Below are 11,623 nucleotides of genomic sequence, written 5' to 3'. Positions count from 1 at the left end.
AGGGCTGCAAGGTGTACTTGGTATTTGTTCTGTTGTGTTTATGTTGTGTTACGGTGCGGATGTTCTCCCGAAATGTGTTTGTCATTCTTGTTTGGTGTGGGTTCACAGTGTGGCGCATATTTGTAACAGTGATAATATTGTTTATACGGCCACCCTTAGTGTGACCTGTATGTCTGTTGATCAAGTATGTCTTGCAGTCACTTATGTGTGTCTGCAGAAGCCTCATACAACATGTGACTGAGCCGGCACGCTGTTTGTATGGTGAAAAAGCGGACGCGACGACAGGTTGTAGAGGACGTTAAAGGCAGTGCTATCACGGCACGCCCTTAATAGTATTGTCCAGGACAAATTCGGGGGAAATGGTTGCCCCGGGAGATTGTCGGGAGGGGAACTGAAATTCGGAAGTCTCCCGGAAAAATCGGGAGGGTTGGCAAGTATGTTGCTAGGGCGGGATAGCCATTCAAAGAAGGTAAATTCATTAAAAAGTGCATGTTAGATTTTTTAAGAAATATTTTCTTGCGGCCCAGCCTCACCCAGATTCTGCATCCAGTGGCCCCCAGGTAAATGGAGTTTGAGACCCCTGCACTAAGGCATTTTTACCAAACCTTTATTTTTTTGACAATACAACAAAAATATCGTGCAGTCGTCTTAAAGGGGAATTGCACTTTTTTAAAAAATATTTTGCCTCTCATTCACAATCATTATGAAAGACATGACGCCGGACATATTTTTTTTTTAATGCATTCTAAATATTTAATAAAAGTAAATAAAATGGGAAGTCATCCATTCCGTCCATAAAATCCGATAAATAACCATTCAGAAATACTCCATTTACATCTTGTGACTTAAATATTAACCAAGTATCAGTGATATTGTTATTTCAAGCGCTAACACAGACTATTTATAGCGGCAAAGTAATCACTTCCTGTGTGTCTATGATTACATCATCGAGTGGTCTGTTGCTTCCTCGCTTCCTGCAAGTTTATTGTAGTTCATAAATCATGCCTTTCACCTGGACAGAAGAAGTCTGAGTAGGTATTCCGACAATTTGGTACACTTTGACAGCCATTTAGGGCCCGGAAATGGCGAGAACGGCACGAAGACACTTTTAACCCCCCCCCCCTACACACAATCTGCAGTTTCTTCATGAGGATTCATTCTTTATCTAAATGAGAATATATGAACATCCTAGCAGTCGGCATCCTAATGACAGTAAACATTGTACAGTAAGTGATGTTTTATTATGTTTGTTGGCGCTCATAAAGTCTGCAGTGAGTAATAATCAGCGATGAAGGAAAAAAAAAAGCAAACGTTGGGATGCCTTTTTGGAATTAATGCACCACGTATTCTTAAAATTATCAAAATACGTAAATATTTAATATTACTACATGACATATATACTTACATCATGTATATAAAACCCTAATGGAGGTGTTTCGATGTTTTTTAGGGGCTTTATAGATGGAATTGTGCGGCTAAAATAGGCTCCATTGTACGCAGACTTTTGATCGCATTTATTTAATATCACAGGCAAAATCCTCCAAAATCCCCCAAAAAGTGCAATTCCCCGTAAATACAGTGACGATATGATGACGAGATTTTGATATCATTACATCCCGACTATAAAATTATTATCTTTTTGTGCATGACATTTGGGCCACTGCGAAATTGGATTAGCCGCAGAACTGGAACTAGAAAAAGGCGGCGACTTTGCAACATTACGACTGGGTTTGAAAAAACTTCAAGGAAAGGTTTATTTTCATCTAATCTTTGCAGGCGCACGATAACACCAAGGTGCGACATGCAGTGACATAAATGCTGCTTAAGCACCTTTTTTAATGCAGAGTCTAAATCAAAAGGGGGTGTGCAGGTATAGCTATAATAAAATGTGACTGTGGAGCAAAATTTACACCAAAGCATATCCAATAAATAATTAGCTAGACCACAAAGAAATGTTTTCAATGTAGATTAGGATCATTATAGGTCCCCTTCAGGTTTTATATTTTGTTCCGAATCCCATTCCCTTCATTGGCTTTTGTTGGTTACCACTTTTTTGTGACCCAAAGTGGCAATGGACACATGAAAAAAAAATGTTTTTCCAATTCACATCCCAGAGAAATGATTCCAATTAAAAATGCATGCAAACACTCCTCAAGCATATCAAGCAAGAGGACAGAAAAAAGTGATGGAAGGCAATAACAAAGCGGGTTAGTGGTGCGTTCACTGGTATCGAGCGCCTTCGGGAACTCTTACCCCGTCGTAGTACTTGCTGGCGTACCGATACAGCTGATGAAGAGCCACTTGAGTGTTCAGCTTGTCTGTGTGAGCCTGAAAAGCAGAAAAAAATCATAAAAAAGCTGAAGGGTGATGAAGTGTTACTGGTAACTGAAATAACTCTCTGTCATTTAAAAAGGCAAATAATATGTCCCAAAAAAATCTAAACATGCACACAAAAAAAAACTAGGAAAGACTTAAATATAAGATTGAAAAAAAAAAGCTGTGGTCAACAAAGGCACATTTGATGCGATTCAGTGGTTATTGATTAAGGACTTCAAAACATAGCTATTACTTTTCTTGGCCCAAATCGGTTCCAAAATATTGTTGTTTGCAAGAAATTCAGAGGCAGACTCTTGGGAAGGTAAAAGCACTGACATGGTGCTGAAACATCTTAGCACTTAAAGCAACCATAAAAGGATGGAAAAAGTCCAGCGTGACCTTAAATGTCCGACTTGCAAAGGATGGACCGACAGAGCTGACCTTGTTTTTAGACACCGGCACGTCTTTCACCGCTAAGAATAAGCAGCGTGGGGGTTGCGGGGGATGGCTCTTACCCGTGACACCTCTGCCAGATGAGTGTTCATGTCTTGGTCACTGATAGGGACCATCTGTCTGATGCCCTTGTAGTAACTGACACACACACACACACACACACACACAGGCGCACACACATGCGCACACACACGACCACGCAATTTAGAGGCGTCTCCTGACAATAACAACAACAACAACATCTGTGATGGTGAAAACTGCTTACTCGTCCACCATCTTCTTGTAGGTGGAGATCTCCTTTGCATAGAGAAGTTTGTTACTTGGGGAGTCCTGCAGACAAAATAATTTAAGGACATAATTAAAATGGTGGCACTTTGACAAAAGGACAGTTTTATCTTCTTTGCACATTAGTTGATTATTAGGAGTACTTTGACTTACCGTATATTCCGCACTATAAGGCGCACCTAAAAACCTCCAATTTTCTCAAAAGCTGACAGTGCGCCTTATAATCTGGTGCGCCTTATATATGGACCAATATTGAGCCACAACAAGTCTCGCAACAACGGTAAGCAGCCGCCGACTTCATTTCCCCCCGTAGAAGAAGAAGCATGCGGTGCATGCTGGGATATATGACTGCGCGAGGCGTGCCGTTTCATTTCCATTTGTGTGTTTATGTAAAGACCCCAAAATGGCTCCTATTAAGAGACACGCTTACGACGCAGAGTGTGGTCCGAGTTTTCAGGAAGGCAGGAATTGTCACTGAACTGCTAGACAACAGCAGCGACACTGATTCGATTAATGATGACTTCGACGAGACGGAGCCGGGCATGTTGGATGCTGTATTCGCCCAACTGTTTAATTCGGACACTGAAGAAGAATTTGAGGGATTCGTGGATGAGGAATAACTTAATAAAGTGAGCTTTACATGTTTATTTTGTGTGTTGTGTTGTGTGACATTAACATTTGAGCAACGTTGAGTTATTGATATATTGTTATTGCTCTGCACTATTTCGAGTGTTACTATATTGTGATTGCACTAACGTTTGATTTACCGTAACAGTAGTTTTTTACGTGTTTATTGAATCGAGGAAAAGTTCCCCTCCACTATGTGATATAAATGTTGAACTACACTTTACCTCGGGGAAAATAATAAAACAGCTGTTTATTCATTTTGGGAGTGAACGGAGTTGTCAGAACGCTGGTTTGTAATCTATTAATAAAGTTTGACTGACCTATCTGACTGTTTTGTTGACATTCCCTTTAGCGCAGCTCCATCTAATGGATGCATAACGATGCATAACGTAACCCCAGCCTCTACTGTAGCGTCTATTCTATGCGCCTTATAATGCGGTGCGCCTTATATGTGAACAAAGTTTTAAAATAGACCATTCATTGAAGGTGCGCCTTATAATCCGGTGCGCCTTATAGTGCGGAAAATACAGTATTTGTATCATGCAAGATGGTGGTTATCATTAATAACTATGTGACATGTCCATCACTGAGCAGGAGCCATCATCATACCGAGCACAGGGATGTGCTTCAGAAGGGTTTAAACGAAACACAAAATAGGGTTCAAAACCGCCATGGGGGTTTTTGAAAACTTTATTGTACAGGGTAGATGCTCCCTCAAAACATTAATTGTCCCTCACCAGATCACCCTTTGACCTTTGGGGCTTCACTCCAGTGCAGATGTTTATATTCGACGTGTTTTTGGCCTAGTAAAACTATCAATACTACAGTAGCACTTCCCGTTAGAAGAGACCATGGTCCTTTTTTCTACCATTCTATATTGCACTGAACAGGTGTACAGTCAAGGTGACTATTACATGTCTACAGAGCTCTAATGATGGTAAAAATCCAATTTGGAAGGTAGTAAATAGTTGTTCATGATCTAGACCAGGGGTCGGCAACCCAAAATGCTTAAAGAGCCATATTGGAACAAAAATACAAAAAACTAATCTGTCAGGAGCCACAAAAAAATAAGCGCCTCATATAAGTCTTATAATGAAATCAACACATGATGTAAGTGTCTTTATTAGTTATATTGGCCTTCTATCAGAATGACTATAAAAATTACTCTTAAAGTCTTATATAAGTGTTATAATGAAGACAACATATGACGTAAGTGTCTATATTAGCCTACTATCAAAATGACTTTAAAAGTCTTATACAAGTGTTATAATGAAGACAACATATGACGTAAGTGTCTATATTAGCCGACTATCAAAATGACTTTACAAGTCTTATATAAGTGTTATAATGAAGACAACACATGACATAAGTGTCTATATTAGCCTACTATCAAAAGGACTTTAAAAGTCTTGTATAAGTGTTATAATGAAGACAACACATGATGTAAGTGTCTGTATTAGCCTACTATCAAAATGACTTTAAAAGTCTTATATAAGTGTTATAATGAAGACAACATATGACGTAAGTGTCTATATTAGCCGACAATCAAAATGACTTTAAAAGTCTTATATAAGTGTTATAATGAACACAACACATGATGTACGTGTTTATATTAGCCTACTATCAAAGTGACTTTAAAAGTCTTATATAAGTGTTATAATGAAGACAACAGATGATGTGTCTATACTAGTTATATTAGCCTACTATCAAAATTACTTAAAAAGTCTTATAATGAAGAGAACATATGACGTAAGTGTCTATATTAGCCTACAATCAAAATTACTTAAAAAGTCTTATATAAGTGTTATAATGAAAACAACAGATGATGTAAGTGTCTATATTAGTTTATTAGCCTACTATCAAAATGACGTTAAAAGTCGTCTTATATAAGTGTTATAATGAAGACAACAAATGATGTGTCTATATTAGTTATATTAACCTACTATCAAAATTACTTTAAACGTCTTATATAAGTGTTATAATGAAGACAACACATGATGTGTCTATATTAGTTATATTAACCTACTATCAAAATGACTTTAAAAGTCTTATATAAGTGTTATAATGAAGACAACATATGATGTGAGTGTCTATATTAGCTATATTAGCCAACTATCAAAATGACTTTAAATGTCTTATATAAGTGTTATAATGAAGACAACACATGATGTAAGTGTCTATATTAGCCTACTATCAAAATGACTTTAAAAGTCTAAATAAGTGTTATAATGAAGACAACAGATGATGTAAGTGTCTATATTAGCTATATTACCCTACTATCAAAATTACTTTAAAAGTCTTATATAAGTGTTATAATGAAGACAACAGATGATGTAAGTGTCTATATTAGCCTACTATCAAAATGACTTTAAGTCTTATATAAGTGTTGTAATGAAGACAACAGATGATGTAAGTGTCTATATTAGCCTACTATCAAAATGACTTTAAAAGTCTTATATAAGTGTTATAATGAAGAAAACACATGATGTAAGTGTCTATATTAGCCTACTATCAAAATGACTTTAAAAGTCTTATATAAGTGTTATAATGAAGAAAACACATGATGTAAGTGTCTATATTAGCCTACTATCAAAATGACTTTAAAAGTCTTATATAAGAGTTATAATGAAGACAACAGATGATGTAAGTGTGTATATTAGCTATATTAGCCTACTATCAAAATGACTTTAAAAGTCTTATATAAGTGTTATAATAAGGACAACACATGATGTAAGTGTCTATATTAGCTATATTACACTGCAAGCTCTTATCTGTGAGGAGTGACTTACATTGTAGATCAGGGGTGGGCAATTAATTTTTACCGGGGGCCGCATGAGCAACCCGAGCACTGCTGGGGGGCCACACCGACAATATTTCAATTAAATTTTGCTCAAATTATTTTTGATATACCGTAAAATAGATAATAATAATATTTTCATTTAACCTAACTTATCTTTATACAAAAGCAGATGGCTTTTGATGGTTTTATTTTTTACACTTTCTTACACAACACTTCCTGATGTATATTACAATACAAAAATTTCAATTTCTGTCACTTCATCCTGCATCCTCTTTGTTGTGAACGTAGCACGCCTGTAAGGTGATTGGCGAAGAAGGAAGAAGCGTTGCTGTTGCGGAAATGAGGAGTGAGGATTGGTTTTCCTCTTGGAAAGAACGAGATAAGTTGAGCTGTGTTAGTATAGGTTGCTCAATAAAAGTTTAAAAAGAGCGTCAGACTTGGTGTGCACTTCTTCTGGACGCTACAATTGATGTCACAAGTGGGATGAAATGCCTCCCAGTTCGCCTTGCCATCAAACCTGGGAGTCTTCATTGAGGGCGGAATTCCCCCCGTGGCAAGCAGCGTGGCTGCACCTGTAAACTCTCTCTCTCTCTCTCTCTCTCTCTCTCTCTCTCTCTCTCTCTCTGTCTCTCTCTCTCTTTGCGGCGAGCTCCTCACGTGGCACGTACCTCCCGATGACGTAGCACACAAACAGTGCAGTGTGCGCAAAGTTTTACTTCTGACACCAATTGTAGCGTCCAGAAGAAGTGCACACCAAGTCTGACGCTCTTTTGAAACTTTTATTGAGCAAGCTATACTAACACAGCTCAACATCTCGTTCCTTCCACACGCACGTCTCCTCACTTCTCATTTACGCAACTCAAGAAGACAACATCTACTTCAGCAGGTCGTTACACTATATTCTTTAAAGACAGCAACGTGTGTAACACAAATAAGCACACGGCTTTACCTTTACTTGGCAGTCCATGTCTTTTTTAAAGGCCTACTGAAATGAATTTTTTTTATTTAAACGGGGATAGCAGATCTATTCTATGTGTCATACTTGATCATTTCGCGATATTGCCATATTTTTGCTGAAAGGATTTAGTATAGAACAACGACGATAAAGATTGCAACTTTTGGTATCTGATAAAAAAAAGGCTTGCCCCTACCGGAAGTAGCGTGACGTAGTCAGTTGAACATATACGCAAAGTTCCCTATTGTTTACAATGATGGCCGCATGAAGTGAGAGAGATTCGGACCGAGAAAGCGACAATTTCCCCATTAATTTGAGCGAGGATGAAAGATTTGTGGATGAGTAAAGTGCAAGTGAAGGACTAGTGGGGAGTTGAAGCTATTCAGATAGGGAAGATGCTGTAAGAGCCGGGGGTGACCTGATATTCAGCTGGGAATGACTACAACAGTAAATAAACACAAGACATATATATACTCTATTAGCCACAACACAACCAGGCTTATATTTAATATGCCACAAATTAATCCTGCATAAAAACACCTGCGTGTTTGTTATGCTAGCTCCTAGCTCCTCTGCTAGCTCCTAGCTCCATAGAACACGCCAATACAATTCAAACACCTGATCAACACACACCATCACTCAGCCCAAAAGACCGTTTCCTTAACCCAAGGTTCATAAAGCTTATATATTTTTAAAAAGTTACGTACGTGACGCGCACATACGGTCAAGTTATCGAATGTTTAGCAGCCAAGGCTGCATACTCACGGTACCTGATATTCAGCTGGGAATGACTACAACAGTAAATAAACACAAGACATATATATACTCTATTAGCCACAACACAACCAGGCTTATATTTAATATGCCACAAATTAATCCTGCATAATAACACCTGCGTGTTTGTTATGCTAGCTCCTAGCTCCTCTGCTAGCTCCTAGCTCCATAGAACACGCCAATACAATTCAAACACCTGATCAACACACACAATCACTCAGCCCAAAAGACCGTTCACCTAACCCAAGGTTCATAAAGCTTATATATTTTTAAAAAGTTACGTACGTGACGCGCACGTAGGTACGGTATGTGTTATGCTAGCTCCTCTGCTAGCTCCTAGCTCCATAGAACACGCCAATACAATTCAAACACATGATCAACACACACAATCACTCAGCCCAAAAGACCGTTCACCTAATCCAAGGTTCATAAAGCTTATATATTTTTAAAAAGTTACGTACGTGACGCGCACGTAGGTACGGTACGTGTTATGCTAGCTCCTCTGCTAGCTCCTAGCTCCATAGAACACGCCAATACAATTCAAACACATGATCAACACACACAATCACTCAGCCCAAAAGACCGTTCACCTAACCCAAGGTTCATAAAGCTTATATATTTTAAAAAAGTTACGTACATACGCAAAAAAAAGCCAAAGCTGCATACTCACAGTAGCACGTCTGCGTCTTTGTCATCCAAATCAAAGTAATCCTGGTAAGAGTCTGTGTTGTCCCAGTTCTCTACAGGCGTCTGTGTATCCAAATCAAAAGTCCTCCTGGTTAGAGTCTCTGTTATCCGAGTTCTTCCATCTTGACTGCATCTTTCGGGAATGTAAACAAAGAAGCGCCGGCTGTGTACTGTTGTGGCTGACTACGTTCGAAAAATACGTCCATTTCGCACCGACAACTTTCTTCTTTGCTTGCTTGGCTTCCTTCTCCATAATGCAATGAACATGATTGAAACAGATTCACGAACACAGATGTCCAGAATACTGTGGAATTATGAAATGAAAACAGAGCTTTTTCGTATCGACTTCAATGTGGAAGGCATACCCGTGTTCGCCGGGCTACGTCACGCGCATACGTCATCCTCAGAGGCGTTTCGAACCGGAAGTTTAGCGGCAAATTTAAAATGTCACTTTATAAGTTAACCCGGCCGTATTGGCATGTGTTATAATGTTAAGATTTCATCATTGATATATAAACTATCAGACTGCGTGGTCGGTAGTAGTGGCTTTCAGTAGGCCTTTAAAACACGCCATTCGTCATCAACTTTTCTCTTTTTAGCATCACTTGTCGCTGTGCGCCTTCCCTCACAGGACATACGCACATATAACACTTTTCAAAATAAAAGCAGCACAGTTGTATCGCACGCAACGACAAAGATGTTTTTTTTAAATTTATTTTGTATTTGTGATTGCCGCTGCGCGCACGAGCATACGTCCGCACGGAAGTAATACAAATAACGCTTTTCAAAACAAAAGCAGCACCGTTGTATTGCACACTCGAAATAGATACTTTTTAAAATTTATTTTGTAATTTATAATTGGCCTCACGCGGGCCGGACAGGGACGTACAAAGGGCCGGATGCGGCCCGCGGGCCGCAGAATGCCCAGGTCTGTTGTAGATTGTCACTGAAGGCAATCACAACTATGAATAAACACATGCGGAGTTATGTACTAAACAAAAAAAAGGTGAAATAACTGAAAACATGTTTTATATTTTAGTTTCTTCAAAATAGCCACCCTTTGCTCTGATTACTGCTTTGCACACTCTTGGCATTCTCTCGATGAGCTTCAAGAGGTAGTCACCTGAAATGGTATTCACTTTACATGTGTGCTTGAAGGTCACCGAGAGAATGCCAAGAGTGTGCAAAGCAGTAATGAGCAAAGGGTATATATATATATATATATATATATATATATATATATATATATATATATATATATATATATATATATATATATATATATATATATATATATATATATATACATACATATATATATACACACACAGGAGTCAGCCTTTAATTTGAGTTATTCCCCAGTGTGGACGCCTCAAAGGTGGCGTTTTACCTCAAGTCCTCAGTGCCACACCATGTTTTGTTTTTGCTTTGTTATTGTCAATAGTGCTGTGTGAGCGTGTGTTTTTGTGTGTGTGTGTGTTTGTGTGTGTCAATGTGTGTGTGTGTTTTCTTCTTTCTCCTATTATTATTTTTTGGTGTTGTACAGCACTTTGTGTTTGGCACTTGCCTGTGCGTGAAAAGTGCTATATAAATAAAGTTTGATTTGATTTGATGATTCAAATTGAAAAACTGTTGATATTTGATGAAAGAGAAGACCGTATAAGTCGGATATATATATACAAACACAAAAAGTGCATACTGTAATGCAGGGGTCACCAACCTTTTTGAAAGCAAGAGCTACTTCTTGGGTAGTGATTAATGCGAAGGGCTACCAGTTTGATACACACTTCAATAAATTGCCAGAAATAGCCAATTTGCTCAATTTACCTTTAACTCTATGTTATTATTAATAATTAATGATATTTACACTTAATTGAACGGTTTAAAAGAGGAGAAAACACGAAAAAAATGACAATCACATTTTGAAACATAGTTTATCTTCAATTTCGACTCTTTAAAATTCAAAATTCAACCGAAAAAAAAGAAGAGAAAAACTAGCTAATTCGAATCTTTTTGAAAATATTAAAAAATAATAATTTATGGAACATCATTAGTAATTTTTCCTGATTAAGATTAATTTTAGAATTTTGATGACATGTTTTAAATAGGTTAAAATCCAATCTACACTTTGTTAGAATATATAACAAATTGGACCAAGCTATATTTCTAACAAAGACAAATCATTATTTCTTCTAGATTTTCCAGAACAAAATTTTTAAAAGAAATTCAAAAGAATTTAAAAATAAGATTTAAATTTGATACTACAGATTTTCTAGATTTGCCAGAATATTTTTTTTGAATTTTAATCATAATAAGTTTGAAGAAATATTTCACAAATATTCTTCGTCGAAAAAACAGAAGCTAAAATGAAGAATTAAATTAAAATGTATTTATTATTCTTTACAATAAAAAATTTTTTTTTACTTAAACATTGATTTAAATTGTCAGGAAAGAAGAGGAAGGAATTTAAAAGGTGTTTAAAAATCCTAAAATCATTTTTAAGGTTGTATTTTTTCTCTAAAATTGTCTTTCTGAAAGTTATAAGAAGCAAAGTAAAAAAATTAATGAATTTATTTAAACAAGTGAAGAACAAGTCTTTAAAATATTTTCTTGGATTTCCAAATTCTATTTGAGTTTTGTCTCTCTTAGAATTAAAAATGTCGGGCAAAGCGAGACCAGCTTGCTAGTAAATAAATACAATTTAAAAAATAGATGCAGCTCACTGG

The 11,623-nt window shown here is 37.1% G+C and overlaps 1 protein-coding gene across 5 annotated transcripts in view; it reads right to left on the bottom strand.

Annotated features, from left to right (window-relative positions):
• Positions 1-11,623, bottom strand: part of plxnb2b (plexin b2b) — a 629,608-nt gene that overhangs the window by 26,005 nt on the left and 591,980 nt on the right. For all 5 annotated transcript variants that reach the window (XR_009824287.1, XR_009824286.1, XR_009824288.1 and 2 more), the window contains 3 exons: positions 3,035-3,099; positions 2,832-2,907; positions 2,254-2,328 (listed from right to left, as the gene is read on the bottom strand). Coding sequence is in view for 2 of the 5 variants with exons in the window: in XM_062035284.1 (XP_061891268.1) it covers positions 2,254-2,328; positions 2,832-2,907; positions 3,035-3,099 (216 nt within the window). In the remaining 3 variants the exon portion in view is untranslated. The remainder of the gene's footprint in view (positions 1-2,253; positions 2,329-2,831; positions 2,908-3,034; positions 3,100-11,623) is intronic.

The sequence above is a fragment of the Entelurus aequoreus genome, linkage group LG24 (genome assembly GCF_033978785.1).
Source record: "Entelurus aequoreus isolate RoL-2023_Sb linkage group LG24, RoL_Eaeq_v1.1, whole genome shotgun sequence".
In the NCBI taxonomy this organism is placed as follows: Eukaryota; Metazoa; Chordata; class Actinopteri; order Syngnathiformes; family Syngnathidae; genus Entelurus; species Entelurus aequoreus.
Note: the sequence above shows the minus strand (reverse complement) of the source record. Positions and strands in the feature narration are given on the sequence as shown.